The sequence below is a fragment of the Protopterus annectens genome, chromosome 8.part0 (genome assembly GCF_019279795.1).
Source record: "Protopterus annectens isolate FY-2018-M chromosome 8.part0, PAN1.0, whole genome shotgun sequence".
NCBI lineage: Eukaryota > Metazoa > Chordata > Ceratodontiformes > Protopteridae > Protopterus > Protopterus annectens.
This window is the reverse complement of record NC_056741.1, coordinates 1,019,858,951-1,019,878,276: the sequence shown is the minus strand read 5'-3', so window position 1 is coordinate 1,019,878,276 and position 19,326 is coordinate 1,019,858,951. Positions and strand designations below refer to the sequence as shown.

General features: G+C 42.4%; 1 protein-coding gene across 3 annotated transcripts in view; it reads right to left on the bottom strand.

The window, feature by feature from the left end:
• The window catches only part of LOC122809200, a 377,799-nt gene that overhangs the window by 87,453 nt on the left and 271,020 nt on the right, over positions 1-19,326 (bottom strand). For all 3 annotated transcript variants that reach the window (XM_044080508.1, XM_044080510.1, XM_044080509.1), the window contains one exon: positions 225-344. In XM_044080508.1, coding sequence (XP_043936443.1) covers positions 225-344 — 120 coding nt within the window. The remainder of the gene's footprint in view (positions 1-224; positions 345-19,326) is intronic.

Below are 19,326 nucleotides of genomic sequence, written 5' to 3'. Positions count from 1 at the left end.
CTAGAGAAAGAATTAACAGAGGAAATGGGGCAAGTGAAGAACCAGTAATGGAAGAGACAGACAACATAGGTTCATTGTCCCTTTCCCAAATCATGCAAAGGTAATGTAAGTATTTAAGTCATAATTATTAATATCAACTCAGTATGTGCTTGATGTTAAAATTTCAGAAAAATATCAACTTAACTGGAATGATTTCTAATGTTGAACAAATTATAAACATATACCTGTGCCAGGCGGGATAGATGACCTATTGCTGTGACTGTGAGCAAAGTTTGTTCTGACATCAGTATTGGTGTCCGATTTCCTTGAAATCGGTAATGAATTTTGACGTGAATAGTGGTTGCCTGCAGATACAGGGAAACATATATTATTGTTCAAAACTTATAACCACTAATAAAATACACTCACATTTTATTTCATTTTGTTTTCTGAACTATGTGAAGTATGTCCAAGCAATACTTCATGAAGTTTTAGACTGAGTATGGCCTTAATATATACATTTTGATAACATCACAAAATTACTTATTTGCAGTATACTGATTTGAAATGTTAACAATGAAATGTTACTGTGAAGGAAAAATAAAGTACATAAATAGATTGTGTTCTATTAACATAAAGCAGACATAATTTCAATATATATGACAAAGGTTTCAGTGACCTTTTGTGACAAAGACATTTATCGGTATGTCTAAACAGTAGCTTGCCATTCTTGTCACCTTTTTCTTATGTAAATCAAATGCCACTTCTCAGATTTTTTTTGTGGTGCACAGTAAAGGAAACTACAGGGTGAACTCCTTTGTTAACTAAATGTAATATGTTTAACCAGCTTCTAGAAAAATATGAGATGTTCCAGCTCATGTAGCAAGGTTTGTATCATTTATGTAGTGGCTTCCATATCTATACTAAAGGATACTTAATAAAAGACTAGAAGTGCATGTAACCTTTGTAAGTTTGAATTAAATATACTTATTGCTGTATATAATTAATGACCACTTTGTTACATGCATGAGGCTACAGTCTGTCCGTCCATCCATCCTTCCATCCATCCATCCATCCATCCATCCATCCATCCATAACCCCTTGCCTCATTTTTGCATATGGGGTCAGGGTGTCAATTCAGCAGTGACAATCATCTAGAACCAAAGTTTACACTGCTGGGAGTCTAGCCCTGCCATGGTAGTTCATCCACACCACACACTAGCATGACTGCTTACTCCTATGGCAAGTTTAGACTATCCAATCTACCTACTGCATGTCTTTGGAATGTGGGAAGAAAATGGAGCACCAGGGGGAATGCAGGCAAGACATGCAGATTCTGCACATAAGGAACCCCAGCTGAGAATCGATACAGGGAACCTCTTGTTGTGAGGTGAGAATGCTATCCGCTGCACCCAGTGCTGTCATAGTTCAGTTTATTTATAACAGATTGTTACAGAACTTAAAATCAGCATGCACCCTTATAAATATTCACAAAATAAATCACAAACAATAAGCACACATATACAACATTAATACATTTCCACAACTTCAAAAATACTCAGATAAAGTGTGATAAAAGTGTGATGCCTCAAGATTTCTTTCTCTACCTTTGCATTACTTTCACTGTGGCAGAAATTCTATTCACAAACACCATTTTCCTTATTTAAGGGATTATGTCTGCCATTTGCATTTAGCCAGGGATCAACACTGTCTTATAAATCTTACAAATAATTCAGTAGACAGCTTACTTGCATTTTTTTTTATTTTTTATAAAGCAGGCATTCTGTGATTGCATGAGTATTGTATTTTTTGACAAAAAAGTACAGTTGTGTATACTTACCATAAATGTAGATGTTTGAGTGTATTCACTGTTGCAGTCATCACCTATGGGTTATCCCTGCTGTGGTAGCCCTCGGTCAGCCCGAATACCAGATTCAATGTTTTTGTGCACCGGCTGCCATAGCCTGTCGTCTGACATCAGGTTGTCAGAGCTATAAAGCAAGGCAGCCGACATCATTACATCAGTTTTTCTTGCCATAACCCATCAGAAGCACAAGGGAAAGGAGAGAAGTGGTCCTGGTGGCTAAACGTCACCTTGGGAAGCTTATGTCCCCCTAGGGGAAGATGATAATTGGGGGATGGAGGGAGGGAAACCAAAACTGCAACAGTGAATACACTTGATCATCTACATTTATGGTAAATGTACACAACTGTACTATGTTTTTCATGTTTTAATATTGCAGATATCACCTGTGGGAGGATTCCCAAAGCTGAGGAAAGAGGTGGGACGATAGGTAGAATTCTAGGTATGGGTGAGGAGACCCTGCAGAACTGCAGAGGCAAACCCTGCCCTAGACTTAGAAAAGAGAGGTAGGTGGTAATGTTTTGAAAAGGTATGGATAGAGGTCCAGGTGACAGCTTCCAAGATGTCTCTGGCGGGTACTCTTCTGAAGGAAGGCAGTAGAAGTGGAGGTTGCCCTAGTGGAGTGGGTATGGATAGACATAAGAATGGGCTTCCCATGTAGTCTGTAGCAAAAATGGATGCAGTGTGAAATCTACTGGGAAAAGGTTTGTTTGGATATGGGCTTCCTCTCTGCTCCCGGGGCAAAGCTTACAACTAGTTGGTTTGTTTCTCTGAATGGCTTAGTATGGTCTAGACAGTATCTGAGATGTCTGTGCATGTCCAGTGAGTGTAGAATTCTTCCCCCCCACCCTTGTTTTGAGGGTTGGGAAAGAAGGTGAGAAGGTGTATGGCCTGGTTAAGGGTCACATCAGATACCACCTTCGGCATAAAAAAGGGGTTAGTCCTCAGGGAGACTTTGTCTGCATGGAAAATGATGAAGGGCTCAACAGCCATGAGCGCTTGAAGTTCCGAGACCCTTCTGGCTGAGGTGATAGCTAGTAGGAAGGCAGTCTTCCATGAGAGGTATTTCAGTTCTGTGGGCTTCCGCGGTGGTGCAGCGGTAGTGTTGTTGCCTCACAGCAAGAGGTTCTCCCGTTCGATTCTCAGCTGGAGTGCGGGGAGTGCCTTCTGTGTGGAGTCTGCATGTTCTCCCCGTGGTTGGGTGGGCGTTCGAAAGACATGCGTAAATGGGCGTGCCTTCATTGAAGGTTGAACGTCGAGCTGGCACCTTGGCATTTGTAAAAATCTACTGCCAATCATTAGTGGACCGGAGTTCTACTGTGGAGGCCCCTAACCAGGAAAAGCTGAAAGACAACAACAACAGCAAGTGGCAGGTATGAAAGGAGGTAAGGTTAGTTTTTCTAACACATAATTCAGGTCCCAGGGTAATGTGGGAGGCCTTTTGTGAGGCCTGAGATTAGAAGCCCCTCTGAGGAATTAATTAATCAAGGGATGAGAGAAGAGGGGTGGGTCTGAATCATAATGGGCAGAAATGGCCGAGGCATGAATTTTAATAGAGGAGAAAGAGAGGCCACTATTGAGCAACTCTGCTAGGTAATCCAGGATGAGACAGATAGAAGGTTGGGAGGTACTGGCCCCTTTGGATTGTTTCCATGAGCATTATCTTTTCCATTTTCCTGCATGTGATTTTCTTGTGCTGGGCCTTCTGGTCTCTGTGATGATGTCCAGGACCTGTTTGCCTAACAGGGACTCCTTGTTAGTTTTCAGTGCATATGCCATGCTGAAAGATGGAGAGTCTGTAGGTCTGGATGTAGTACCTCCCCCGCCCTCCTGGGTCAAGAGGTCTGACATCAGGGGAAGCAGCTTTGGGGGCTGTAGGTCAGGCTGCATAATAAGGGGTACCAATGCTGTCTGGTCCAATCTGGAGCAATGAGGATGGCTTTTGGTCTCTCCTCTCTTATTTTGATCAGAACCTTGGGAATAAGGGGCAGAGGAGGGTACGCATACACAAAGAGGGAGTTCCAGGGGAAGGTCAAGGCATCCACCTACCACGCTAAGAGGTGATACTCCCTGGTACAGAACCTTTGCAGCTGGTGGTGGAGGTGCGAGGCAAAGAGATCCACCTCTGCTGTGGACCTGCTATTCAAGGGGGTCCAGTAAGTTTCTGCTTAGGTGGTCTGCCAGGGTGTTGTTGACCCCTGGTAGGAATTGGGCAATTAGGTGTAGCCCCATGGAAGTGGCTGTAAGCCAGAGACTCATGGCTAACCTGCACAGGGGGGTAAGATTGGGTGCCCCCCTGCTTTTTGATGTACCACATCACTGTGGTGTTGTCTGTTTTTATAAGGAGGACCCCTGGCCTGAGATGGGGTTGGAAGGAAGTCAGACTTTTGCACTGCCATCATTTCTTTCTGATTGATGTGCAAGTGAAGTTGCTGGGCATTCCAAAGGCCTTGGGGTACACCTGCCTGCTAGGTGAGCGCCCCAGGCAATGTCTGAGGTGTCGGTGGTGATGGTCTGGCCGGAAGGGCGGAGGATGAAGGGAAGGCCCTTCTTCACAGCACAAGCCTCTGCCCATCACAGAAATTCAGACATTATACAAGGGATCAGAGGAAGTGTGGTCTCTAAGGACTGAGACTGCTGACACCAAAGGCTCTTTACGTACCACTGAAGTTTTCTCATGTAAAACCTGGTAAGGGGGATAAGAAGGATGCAAGATGCCATGTATCCCAGGGCTTGCATGAACTTCCTCACAGTGAGGTGACTTCTGGAAGCCAGCTGGGTGAAGTAGAGAGGCAGGAAGCTCTGCTTTTCTGGGGATAGGAAGACCATTTGGTATGCTGTGTCTAGCACATCTCCCAGGAAAATAATTTTCCTAATGGGGCTTTGTTTTGTTTTTTTCTCACAGATAATAAACCCTAGGGAAGTTAGGAGAGATTTGACAAAGAGAAGGTCCTGCAGCAACTTTTCTTTGCACTCTGTCTGAATGAGGCCGTTGTCCAGGTAAGGGTAAATCTGTATATTTCTCTGTCTGCAGAATGCTATAGCCGGGGCCAAGCATTTGGTAAATACTCTGGGACCAGTAGATAAGCCAAAGGGCAGTGCAGAGAACTGAAAGTGTTGATATCCTGCTCTGAAGTGCAGGAATTTTTTGCATGATTCCCTGATGGGGATGTGGAGGTAGGCATCTTTTAGGTCTAGTGTCACAAGCCAGGAATTTTTTTGTTGGCATAGGCAGGAGCTGTTGCAAAGTTAGCATTTTGAATTTGAGGACCACCAAAGAGGTGTTCAGTTTGGACAGATCCAGGATGGGGCGCCAAGTGCCCTCTTTTCTGGGAACAAGGAAAAGTCTTGAGTAAAAACCTTTTCCTGTTTGATTTGAAGGGACAGGTTCTACTGCCCCCTGGGATATTAGACTTTGAACCTGTTTCAATGCCTCTGCTCACTGGTTTGGGGGGGATCTGGGTACCCTCTTGGAATTGGGAGTTCACTGAAAGAGAATCTGTATCCCTGAGAAATTATTTTTAAGACCCATTAATAGAAATCCAATTGTCTTTGAAGAGGGTGAGCCTTCCTCCTAGTTTTTGATGAGTGAAGGGAGGGCAGAGGGGAGGGAGAGTCATTGTGAGTGCTTGCCATAAATTTTGGCTTAGAACTCCCTGCCTTAGAGATGGAAGTGGTCCATTGTTTGCTTCTTTTCTGGCCCTGGGATAGGGACCTGGTTGGCCTGTCCCTGCAGGGCTTACCTTGGCCCTGTCTGCTAGGTGCAGGGAAGGCCCAGTGCTTAGAGGGAAAGTTCCTGATGAATCTGGGAGGTTGAACTTGAGATAAATCTTTTACTGTTTGCAAAGATTTTGCTTTGTCCTCCATCTTTTTAAGCACTGTTTCTCCTTTTTCCCCAAACAGGCACTCCTTATCTAGGGATACATCAATAAGTTTAGACTTGACATGATCAGGGAGAGGTTGTTCCTTCAGCCATGTATGTCTCCTTATAACAGATCCTGTCACTGCTGCCATGCTAGAGGCTTCTAGGGCATCAGATCCACATTGTAATGAGTGTTTGGCCACTTGACAAGCAGAATGTAGTAATTCTACCAGCTCTTTTGAGTTGGCACAGTCAGGAGAGGTAGCAATCTTCTGTTTTAACTGTTCCAAAGTTTGTTGTAGATATTTTAACATATGAAACTGACAACTGAGTGCTCTGATAGATAAAGTTGCAGAGGTGTATACTTTCTTACCCCATCTTTCCAGAGCTCTGGAGTCTGTCAGAAGGAAGAGGATTCTTAGCAGAACTAGTCTTAGCTCCTTTGGGTCCCTGTGTAATGACCTCAGGGTCTGCAGCAGGATTCCTATACAGCTATTTGTGAGAATCCAGTACTCTGTAGTACCTGTTAGGTTTACTTGGAGCAGGAGGCAGGGCATCAGGGGCTAAGCTGGATTCATGGAAAACATCATCCACCACTTCCAAAATAGGTAGAATGGCCAGGGGTCTGTGCTGCAGCAGGTCCAGAAACTCTCTAAGTCTTTTCTTAGACTGTGGGAAGTCTTGAGATTCCCATTGAAAATGTTCCCTGAGAGAGTGAAGGGTTCCCCAAATGAGAGGTCCTCTGGTGGGGAGGTAGAAGGAATGGACTACTCTGCATCTGAAACCTCATAAACAGTGAAGGGATGTTGCTCCTCTTCGAAAGCAGAATAATCAGATTCCTCAGACCCTTGGTCTGTCATAATTTCTGGAGAAGGATGCCTTTTCCTTTTAGGAGTGGGGGACTGAGTACCTTGGATAAGGTAGATGAGATCCTCTGCCATTTTAAGCATTTGAGCTTGGGGTGGGAGAGCAGTAGCAAGATGGTGGCTAGAAGCAGATTTCCTAGGAGTGGCCTGGCTTCTAGGCCTGAGAGACTCTGTCAGTCTCTGAGAAGCGGTAGTCGGATGCGAAGATGTAATTTTTTTGTCTAGATTCGGTAGTGCGAAAGGCCCTCTCGGGAGCTTTTGCCTGAGAGACAGCCAAAGGCTCAGAAGATGAAGTAGATTTCTGCGGAGGCCTGTGTAGATAGCAAATCTGGCATCAGGGGCTGTGAAAACACCTTACTGAATTCCGGAGAACCGATAACTTGCTTAGCGGTAGCATCTTCGGAAGGCATAGCCTTGTGTGGCCTGTCCCTATCTTTATCTCTACATTTTTTCAGAATGTCCACAGATTGCTGGTGATGGATATCATATCAGAATTCGAAGATGGAACATGAAAATAATTGTCTACAAAGAGAGCTCTACAGCGAATGGTTCTCGCATTAAAGAGGGCACAGAACTGGCAAGTGATACAGTATTAATGAAAGTCTCGGTGTGAGATCTGCTTTCCACAAGTGAGATAATTTTTAACTTTTTCAGACATTGGTTAGTGCAAGAAAAAAGGGTCCCTAACAGGGTACTTAGCTTTAGATGTTTTCTGCTGAAATTCAACTTCTGGTAGCAACCGACTGGCACTCGTGCGAATTGCTTCTGCTACAGGCTCCACGGCAAGAAAGACTGATGTAGTCACACCGGCTGTCTTGCTTTATAGCATTGACATAAAACTACAGGTGATGGCAACTGGCGCACAAAAACATTGACTCTGGTATTCAGGCCGACCAAGGGCTACCACAGCAGGGATAATCCACAGGTGATGACTGCAACAGTGAAACACGAAGAACATCTGCAGATTCATAAGTTCCCATTTGTGGTAGTTAGAGTTCTAGGAAATCAAACATTTCCATACTGGATATCAAATGTCAGGTATATTAAATAGTTTTCTAGGCTTCATGCCAAGCAAATAAGTAATGTCACAATCAAATCCTGTAAACTGGAAATGTGAGATAGTTTATATCTGAATCACAATGCTGTCCTTCTGAAAATGTATGTGGGGGGGCACGCATGTTTGCCCTTTTTACCCATGACCTTGTTTCATAGAACAATGATAACAGCAAATAAAGTACAGACAGCTAAAATACATTATTAGGGTCACTTAGAATAGTTTAACATTAGTACTGAATAATACATTCATCAGGCAAAAAGAACATCAGGCAAGAACAGTTATAAACATGCATTCCATCTGGCCCCAAGACAACAAAATTCCCGCAGTTATGTACCATTGTGTGTGAAATCCTACGTGTTTATGCCCTGACATTTGTAAGTGGTTTTAGTTTAAGTAGCTTCCTCACTGTCATAATAAAATTAGATAAAGTGATTATGTGCATTATTCTGAAAGGAAGGAAAGTGTACATTTTGTGGATCTACTTCACATGACTGAAAACTCAAAATACTGAATTTCATTTGACTGAGACCACAGTACCTAATTTTTAAAATAATGAAAATTCATTTGAATGAGCCTCATTATACTGAAAGCTTACAATACTGAATTTCAAAATACTGAATTTTAAGCATAAACATGCACATTTACAACACCAATGAATAACTCTTTCCAAAACTTCAAAAATACTTTCTTACCCTCTTAACAGAAACCGGATGATATAAAACCAAACTAGGTGGGGGAGAGGGTATGTCCCCCACAATCCCCAATGTGTGCACACCCCTACTCCCCCAACTACATATACAAACTCCAGAATTGCACTACAGTGGGGAAAAGAGCATATACCTTTTACTTACCTTACAGTGCTGTATACACTGCCACTACTGCCAGGAGCGCACAAAACTTCTGCCATATACTTCCCATAAAAAATGTAGAGAGAAATACCCACATTTAGAAAGACTGCAACACTACTTTCTGCACTACTAGTGGTATTCTGACAGTCAGCACTTTAAGTTACAATAAGTTTTTTTTTTTTATCGCAAGCAAGTCACAAGTGAGGGGTAACACATCATGTCTAGTCTTTTCCTGGTTAGGGGTCGCCACAGCAGAACTCCCGTCCGCTAATGACTGGCAGTGGATTTTTATGGTGCTGAGTTGCCAGCCTGATGGCCAACCTTCAAAGAAGGCACGCCCATTCATGCATGCACCTACCTGCATGTCTTTAACATCATTTGACCACAGGGAGGACATGCAGACCACACAGAAGGCGCTCCAGCCGAGAATCGAACGGGAGAACCTCTTGCTGTGAGGCGACAATGCTAACCGCTGCACCACCGTGGCCTAAACACACATATTTTGAAATTCGTCATTGTAAAATTTCAGTATAATGAGACTCAGTCAAATGAATTTTCAGTGTTTTGAAAATTAGGTATTGTGGTATCAGTCAAATGAAATTCAGTATTTTGAATTTTCACTCGTGAAGTCGACCCATACTTTTTATACCAAGATTGTTTAAGCCCTGCAAAAGCACTGAAGCCCATTCTGAGTATCATAAAGATTAAATGAAGAGGAAATTACAGTTGTGTAAAATCGTGCCATAATGATAGATGTCCTTCTTTTCACTGTTGCAGTATTACATTATACTAGGGAACCCCTGCCCAGGGCGGCTCAATGTCTGGTGGTATACCAAAGCCTTTAGGTTGCTTTAAGTTATGCCATATGTCACACATATGCTCCTTGCATAATGTAGGCCATCAAGGTGATGTTCAGATGTACCATCATCAGAACTGAGAGCCCCAGTATGAATACAAGTCCTAGGAGAAAAGAGATAATTAGTACATGCAGAAGGGAAAAGGACCAGGGGACGAGGGAGGGAGTGAATACTGCAACAGTGAAGAGAAGGACATCTACCGTTATATTAAGGTTTTACACAACTGTACTATTTCCTTCCATTTTACTGTTGCAGTATTCGTGACATTAGGGAAGAGTGTTAAAGATCAGGAAGATGAAAAGGAGGAGGAAGGACCAGCAGAGCTGCCTAGGAAACCATAAAGAATGACCCTAGCAAAACCAACTGTAGCTTTGGAAATTCCATTCAACTTGTAGTGCTTGGTAAACATATGCAGAGAAGTCAAGGTAGCTGTCTCAAGAATAAAGTTAGTATCCAAAACCTTAAAAAAAAGCACCAGAAGAAGCCATAGCTCTAGTAAAATGAGCCTCAACAGAACAAGGAAAGCTCATGAAAGGAATAACAAAAATAAATGGCTTTAGAAATCCAAGAAGAAATAGTCTGCTTGGACACAGTCAGTCATAAGGACCTAGGATGAAAGGAAACAAAGAGCTGATCAGATTTTGTGAAAGTCTTAGTCTTATCCAAATAAAATCTGAGTTGTCTTTGCACATCCCATGTTTGCAGGACCTTCTCACTGGCAGATTGCAGAGAAGTGAAAAAAGTGTGGCAAATGAATAGACTGATTAAGGGACAATTCATTCACCACCTTGGGCATAAAGGAAGGATTAGTACACAGGGACATCCTGTCCTTATGAATCACCAAAAAAAATAGGACAAGTCATTAGGACTTGGAGCTCAGACACCCATCTGGCAGAAGTAAGCGCTAACAAAAGAACAGTTTTCCAATGTTGTAAGGAAGCTGAAGCTGTAGCCTGAGAAGGAGCCTGGGTCAAGCTTTCTAAAACAAAATTAAGATCTCAGGGCAGAGGAACTGTATTCCTGGGAGGTCTAATATGAAGGATGCGTTTGATAAATTGTTGAGCTTCAAATCTAGAAGCTAAAGGAGGAGATAAAGGCAGACAAGTAGAGATAGCTGATAAGTGGTCCTTAACAGAAGAGTAAGCCAAACCAGCATTGAGCAATTCCAACAGATAAGAGAGAATCAAAGGAACATCCACAGAAAGTGGATTCAGGTTACAAGAAAGACACCAAAGAGAAAACCTCTTCCATTTGGATAAGTAGGATTTCCTAGTATTGGGCTTCCTGGCCTCCTGCAGGACCATTAGCATGTCCTCAGAAAAAAAAGGTGTCTATGTGGAATAAAAATTCTATCACCTGCAGTGTCAGATGAAGAATGGACTGGTGGGGATGGATGAGAGATCCGTTGTCTTGTGTGAACTGATCCATGCTGTGAGGTAACTTGTGATGGCTGCCCTTGGCTAAATATAGAAGAAGAGGGAACTAATGCTGTCTTTGGCAAAAGGGAGTCACCAACATGCTTTTGGGAGCATCTTGTTGAATTCTGAATAGGGCTTTTGGAATGAGAGGAAGGGGGTAGGCATAAAGAAACATCCCCTTTCAAGAAAAAGATAGGGCATCCTCCTTCCAAATCAGAGGACCTGGGACTCTGGTACAAAATAGAGGAAGTTGTCTGTCCAGAGGGAAGGCAAAAAGATCTATTTGAGGAGTATCCCACTGGTGGACAATGTCCAGAAACACATCCCTGTGAAGCATCCATTTGTGGGAATGAGTTATGGACCTGTTCAGAGAATCTGCCACAATATTTTGAACTGAGGGAATGTAAACTAAATAAAGAGTCACTTGATACTGGGTAGCGAGTTCCTGCACTAGGAGTGCCAACCAGAAAAGAAGATAAGACCTTGCCCCCCTTCAGTTTGTTTACATACCATATCACTGTGGTAGTCTCTCTAAACACCTTGAGAGCTCCTGGGAAGAACAGAGGATGAAAAGCCTGAAAAGCCAGCAGAAGAGCACTCTTCTCTTTGACACTGATGTGTTCTTTCTGTTGATGAGGTGATCGGACTCCGTCCACCTTTAGGGAGTCAAATGCTGCTCCCCATCCTATTTCTGATGCTTCTGTGAACAGCTCTTGAGAGGAAAGAGGAGGATGAAAAGGGAACCCTGAATTTAGAGTCAACTGCTGAATCCACCAATAAAGTTCCTTCTTGAGAGAAGGCAGAAGAGGAACTACAAATTCTAGGGGATGAGCAGGTTGAAGCCAAACTGGCTTCAGAAACCACTGACATGTTCTCATGTGAGCTTAGCTAGAGGGAAAATATGAATGGTGAAGGCCAAGAACCCCAGAGCTCTCAGACATTCCCTGGAGTCATAAAGGACTTTTTGAAATTTATAGTGAACCTCAGGCTTTGTAGCAGGGAAATAATAAAATGGGGATTTTGCAATAAGGTCTCTAGAGAGGATGCCTGAAGCAGGAGATTATCCAAGTAGGGGGAGACTTGGATCACCTTTAGCCTGCAAAAGGCAATCACAAGAGCGAGGCATTTGGTGAATAGACATAGCAGAGAACTAAAAATGCCAGGAAGCAACAGAGAAACACAAAAACTTCCTGAGAAGGTGGTGAATTACGATATGGAGATAAGCATCCTTGAAGTCTAGAGACACCATATAAGCCTGAGGAAGCAAAAGAGGGAACAAAGTCTGAAGGGACAACATTCAAAAGAGGGAACCTTCAGAAATGTGTTTAGATGAGAAAGGTCTAGAATAGGTCTTCAAGTACCATCTTTCCTGGACACTGGAAGCATTCTGAAGTAACCCCTCCCCCTTTGGGAGACAGGAAACTCTTGACCAGTACCCTGAGTGAAGAGATCTCAAAGTCCCCCTGGAAAGAAAGACAGCTGTTCCTGAGGGGGGTGAAGAATTCCAATAAAATGAGGAGAGATTTCCAGATCAAGAAATACCCCTGGGAGATAATGGACAGAACCCAGGAATCCTGAGTAATCTTTAACCAAACAGGAAGAGAGAGAGAGAGAAAGGTGAAGAGAAAGGAGGAATTGGCTGGAAGGAATATGATAGTTAAACAGCACCTGGCTTATCAGGGAAAGGAGATCTCTGTGGCACAGAAGTCTGAGTAGCCTTAAGAGGAGAAGCCCGATTCCCACAATTTTTACCCTTGGGTTGGATGAGGCTGCCTATGAACAAAGGCAGGCTTATTGGGGTAATTTATCTGAAATTTAGGTACAGGAGAAACAAACAATTTAAGTTCCTGTAAAGCCTTGCCCTTAACCTGAAGAGACTTAAACAAAGCAACAGCAGCTTTGCCAGACAAGTGTTTATTATCTAGAGGAGCATCATTACCTTAGGCTTAATATCATCAGGCAAAGGTTGAAGCTGAAGCCAAGAATATCTCCTTATTACAAATCCAAAAGCAGCAGCCCTAGAGGAAGCATCTGCTGCTCATAACTACACTTAATGGAATAACGAGCCACTAGGGAGGAAGTACCTAACAGGGAAAGGGCAGAAGTTTTCTCGTCAGAGACTGACCTTTTAACAACAGATTTGATAGATTGTAATCAATACACATACTTTGTGGTGGAACATCCAAGAACACCCATAATTTATGGCTTGCCAAAAGTACATAAAAAACAGTACTGACTTCCCTTTCCATCCTATTGTGTCGGGTAGAGGTTGGCTCACAGAGCCAATATCTATTTATGTGGAAAATCAATTAAGGTAATTTCTAGGCACTATAATTACTGTTTTGAAAGATACAAAGCAATTTTTGCAAGATCTTTACATGTGGTCTAATGATCTTGATAGCTTTGAGAGTCTATTTGTAATGTTCGATGTGAATTCACTTTTTACAGTGATCCCTAATGAAGGGATAGACAGTGTTAGATTATTTCTTATGTCTGATAGTATCTTCTCTAACTCAAAAGTTACATTATTATGTGCTCTGTTGGGACTGATACTTGAAAATGTTTTTATGTTTGAATCAGAGTATTTTTTGCAGAAACTGGGGGTTGCTATGGGTACCGTGTGTACGAACACATATGCCAACATTGTGCTTGCACACTGGGAGAAGCAATTAGTCTTTAATGAAGAACATTTTAGGACACATGTTCAATTTTATAAGCATTTTGTCGAAGACATATTTTTTGTTTGGCAAGGGTCTGTTGACTTGTTGATAGAATTTGTGTTTTTTTTTATACAACACTACATCCTTTCTTAAATTTACTATGCATAGATTTTCTGGATGTTTCAGTCAACAACAATATGTTCGGTAATTTATCCACAAGTATGTTTAAGAAACCTTGCAAAAAGAATAATATTCTTTATAAAACAAGCATGCACCCAAGGCACATTTCCAGGAATGTGTTGAAAAATCAGGTACTTACAGTTATGAGGTTACATACTGAAGCAGCTCCATTAGAAAAGGTTCTAGATACCCTTAGAGTTGAACATTTAGATCGAGGCTATAGAATAGGAGAAACAGAACAGGCCATAGATGAGGCTAGAGGAGTTAGGAGTACTAAAACCAAACCCTACTTCTCTGGAAATATAACACGACCATCAGATGACAATGAGGCAAGTGTTAAAGAGCAAACTAATAGGGTCACTTTAACTTACTCTAGAAATGTGCATATGGTATGTGACATTGTGAAGAAGAATTGGCCCATACTTATGACAGATCCTGACTTATGTAAAGTATTAAGGTCCTGTACTAAGTTTGCCTTCAAAAACTGCTGTGTTGGTGCTGCGGTAGCATTGTCGCATCACAGGAAGACGCTGTCCGGTTCGATTCTCAGCTAGAGCGTCTTCTGCGTGGAGACATGCGTGAATGGGCGTACCTTCGTTGAAGGTTGTGCATCAGGGCTGGCAACGTGGCATGTAAAAATCTACTGCCAATCATTAGCGGACCGGAGTTCCGCTGGGGTGACCCCTAACCGGGAAAAGCCGAAAGACACAACAACAATAACTAAGTTTGCCTTCAAGAATCATAGGACATTGAAGCAATGTTTATACTACAAACAGACACCCTCTAGAAGGGTATACTCAGAGTGTAGGGGTATCTATGCATGTAGATCCTGTAGTGCATGCAGGAATATCTGGATTGTTACATCTATTATTCATCCTAGATTATCAGAACATTGAATTTCATTTTTATGCTGACAAAACTGATAAAAATATAGTATATTTGGACAAGTGTGTTCTATGTGAAGGTTTTTATGTAGGTAAGACCAACCGCACATTAAAGGAGAGGATACTTGAACACACAAATGATATTCAAAATAAGAAACCTAGCAATGCATTAGGCAAGCACGTTGCTGATAATGGATATATCCACCACTTTAAGTTTTTAGTGCTGAGCAAAGCTGATTGTGGTTTACGTGAAGGGGATATTGTGAATGACACTGAATACAGGTACAAATACGACTCAGTCATTGTCCACGCTGGTGTAAACGACCTGAGACGTACCTCCTTGGACTACATGAAAAGAGACATTGAGGAGCTCTCTGATTATGTAGCCCAGGCAGGTATGAACCTGACCTTGAGCAGTATCCTACCTTCACCAAGAATGATGCCACAATACAGAGATAAGATGATCAGCTTTAACAATTGGCTTAAACTCTGGTGTCATTCAAAGGGGATCCAATGTCTGTCTGCCTGGGATGACATGCTGGACAAGCCACGCTGCTTCGCAAGGGACGGCTTGCACCTGTCACCCCTGGGATTCCGGATATTGGCAAAGGCTCTTGCCACCCCCATAGTGCCTTTTTTAGGCAAGGCTCAAATTCTAAACCTACCACCCTAGAACACAAAAAGGAAAAAACTAAGGGTAATGCTGCTCAATGCCAGAAGTCTAAATCTCAAAATGCACGCACTCGAGGCCCTTCTCAGTATGGAGAACATCGATGTCTGTGCAGTGACAGAAACCTGGTTCAAGGCTCCTGAGAGCACCCCAGCACTATCAGGTTTTACCTCTTATCATGCATTCCGCCCCAAAACCGGGGCAATACCAAGAAAGGAAGGGGGGTATCCATATTCATCAAAGACACCCACACCTCAAGACTGGTGGCAACGCACGATGCATCGGAGACCATCCAGGTGCAATTAACCATAGGCAAGACTGCTCTGCAAATTGTAGCATGTTACAGGCCACCCTCACAAACTCAGGAACCTCACATGGCCTTCCTGAAAACACTAGAGGGATAAATGTATCACCAAACACCATCATACTAGGTGACTTCAATTACCCTAATATAGACTGGGAACACTACTCAAGCCCAAACACCCTAGCCCAAAAGTTCCTGGAATTCATAAACTCAAATGCCATGGAACAACTAGTCACCATCCCCACAAGAGGAGAAAACATACTTGATCTCATCATCACGAACATGGGAGCACAATGTTCAACACCGAAGTATACCCCTCACTGGTGAGATCAGATCACAAACTAATCTCGCTGGAGGTCCTCATCCCACCCCACCTGAAATAAAAAGACCACAGTAAAGAACTTCTCGAAAGCCGACTTCACACTTCTAAAGACTAGTGTGGTCTCCTTTAAGGCCCCGAGCCGGCGGAAAACAGTACTCAAGCCGCTGAATCACTTACAAATGCCTTCTACCAGCACCTGCAGGACTGCATGGATAAGGCAATCCCAAGCAAAACAAAGACTCTTTGTACCAAAGGCAAGCGTCCAGTCTGGTGGACCCCAGCCATAAACAAACTCTACAACAAAAGGAGGAAGCTACTACAAGATAGAGCAAAATCCTTAAAAGGTAAGACACCCTTGATCACTATAAGTAAAAACTAAGAGCTCTCATAAAATCATCCAAAGCAAATTTTGAGAGAAAAATAGCTAAAGACTCAAAAGACAATCATAAGGCCTTCTTTAGCTATGTTAGAAACCTGGGAGGAAACTCCCAGATATGCTCAGAACTAGTTCAAAATGATGTGAAGATTACTGATCCTACAGACATTGCCAACATACTGGCTGACAGGTTCAGTGCAAACTCCCTCCCCAAAAGGAGAGATATCTATAACAAGCAATTGCAGCCCCCAAACATCTCTAACGCCCAAGTGAGAACTGCTCTCTCCAAAGCAAAAACACAGCATCCATGGGACCTGATGGTGTCCCCGGCTGTGTGCTCCATGAACTCAACGAGGAATTAAACCCACAGCTAGGACAGCTGTTTAATCATAGTCTTACCTCTGGATACGCACTCCAGGAGTGGCGCACTGCAACTGTGGTCCCACTTCACAAAGGCGGTGCCTCCACCGACCCTGGAAATTACCGCCCATTAGCTTGACAAGCCTTATCTGCAAAGCCATGGAGAGGATCATAATGGACCTCATAAATAAAGACATAGGGAATTTGCAGACTTTGGATCCATCCCAGTTTGGCTTTGTCAAAGGCAGATCATGCCTTCTAAACTTGGTTGACTTTTTCAAACAGTCACCAAAGCCATTGATGAGGGAAAGGCAGTCCATACAGCCTACCTCGATCTGGCGAAGGCCTTCGATACAATACCCCACTCGGGTATCATTGAAAACTCATCAGCTTAAAAGTTAACCCATACATCACAAGATGGGTTGCAAACTGGCTGAGTGACAGAACCCACAGGGTCAGAGTTGCTGGCGCCATGTCAGACTCAAAGCCTGTCACAAGTGGTGTACCACAGGGCTCAGTCCTGGGCCCACTCTTGTTTGGCATCTACTTTTCCGAAGTACAAGCAAACACAGGAGGGTTATGGCTGACAAAGTTTGCAGATGACTGCAAACTGGGCCATAGTAGAAAACACATCTGACACAGATATCCTTCAGAAGGGTCTCACAGAAACGGATAACTGGTGCCAGAGCCATGGCCTAAAGTTAAATGCCAAAAATGCATAGTCATACCCTTCGGGAAAAACAAGGTTACCCCTAGCTACCAAATAGGTGGCAATCCACTGAGCACAGAAGAAGTTATCAGGGACCTGGGGACCCAGGTTGATAGTAGTCTGTCATTCGACACCCATGTAGCTAAAGTAGTTAGGAAGACCTTCTACATTGCCCACCTTATCATGAAGGGATTCTCATCTAGATCAAGGGAGGTCATAGTCTCCCTATACTCATCACTCATCAGACCAATGATTGAGTACAATGCCCCATTCGAATGTATCTGACCCGACACTTGCAGCAGCTGGAGAGGCCACAAAAGTTCCTCACCAAAAGGATAAAGGGTCTCAAACATCTGTCCTATGCTGCCCGACTGAAAGAACTCCAGCTCTATTCAGTCGCTACCGCTTGCTCAGAGGTGACCTTTGCCTAACATACAAGGCCATGTCAAACCCAGATTTGATGAATATGCTTCACCTCAAAAATCTAGATCCGTCAGAGCCACAAGGGCGGAAACTTAAACCTCGACACGGCTATTAATAGGACGTGCTGGAGGGATAGATTCATCACCCAAAGACTCCCTAAGCTGTGGAATAAAATCCCGGTATATGTGAGGCAGAGCACCTCGCTGGCCTTGTTCAAGAGAAATCTTGACCAATGGATGGGAGATCGCAGATATACCCCAGGGATTACCTCAGTGTCACTGCTCAACAGAGGCACAGCAAAATAATGGGTATAGTTCCCCATACTAAAGGGGTGGCGTAAGCCACAAAACTATGGGCTAGGCTTGTAAATGCCCTCGGGCAGATAGCCTAGTATGAACCTATGAACCTATGAACCTATATATTGAGCTGTGCTGGATTTTAGACCTGAGAGATAATTTGCACCCAGGTTTTAACAATGCTGTGTCTTTAAAACCAGCACTTAAAAAGAGGGGCTTGCATCATTAATTGTTATCATGCAATTCTGTATTCAGTTTGTAATTGGCTGTTTTGTTCTATTTAACTGTTTTAGATGTTGATATTTGCATCATTATCATGTGATTCTGTATTCAGTTTTTGATTGGCTGTTTTGTTCTATTTAAATGTTTCAGATTGTATTTTTGTGTTATGGTCTGAAGAAGCAGGTCTGCCATGAAAGTGCTTACCAGTTTTTATTTCTTAATTAAATTGGACTCTACACTCAGCCTTGGTGGACGTCTGTATAAACCTTTTTATCTAACCTCTCCATGGTCCTGCTATCTTTATCAGAAGGCAGTAACATAAGAGAAGGAAGCAATTGTATATATTATTCTACTTTACCAATCTGTTGATTTATAGCTCATAATCTTGCAGTATAGTTTTTCTTTTTTTGTGTGTAAATACTATGCTATGCTAGTACCTTGTGGAGTTTTAATGTTCTGACTGTTAGTGAGCTAGTCCTCATACAAACTAGTACACAGTACACTTAAATGTTATTTGAGCTGCGCTAGTAGATTTCATATTTGATTAACTTTTTTATAATAGTCTAAGTTAAAAGTTTTCAGATTTGATGATTAACATTTATAATTGTCTAAGCTAGAAGATCTCAGATTTGATGTCAACTATTATAATATTGTAAGATTCTGCCGCCTGAGTAATATTATAGTGCTAAATTATCTTTAGTTGCCTCATTTATTTGTATAAGTGATTGTTTTTATTTCACTAAAGTTGCTCTATTTTTCCATTAAGTATTGATTGCTTTACCTGGTTTTTATCAGTAACTACTGTATTAATCAAGGGAAATGCATGATGTGCTGTTATTTTAAATGTAGCACTGTCTGTTATTAATTGTCATACTAATTAGGAAGCAACTTTTTTAGTTTTGAATCCATGAGCATTTAGGCTCTATTTTCTGATGTATTGCATTTACTTAACTGCCTTTAACAAAAAACTACTGTTAAATAACTGTTAAATAACTAATGTTAAATAACTACTGTTGACTGAAATAACCAGCAATAGACTCTCAACAGCAACTTGACCCTCCACATCTGTTATGATAATCTAGCTAACTGCTCTGCATCTATTTTGAGTTGTTTCCTTAGGCCTAAAGTGCCTTACTTATCATAAGGAAGTTATTTTCCCCTTATACAAT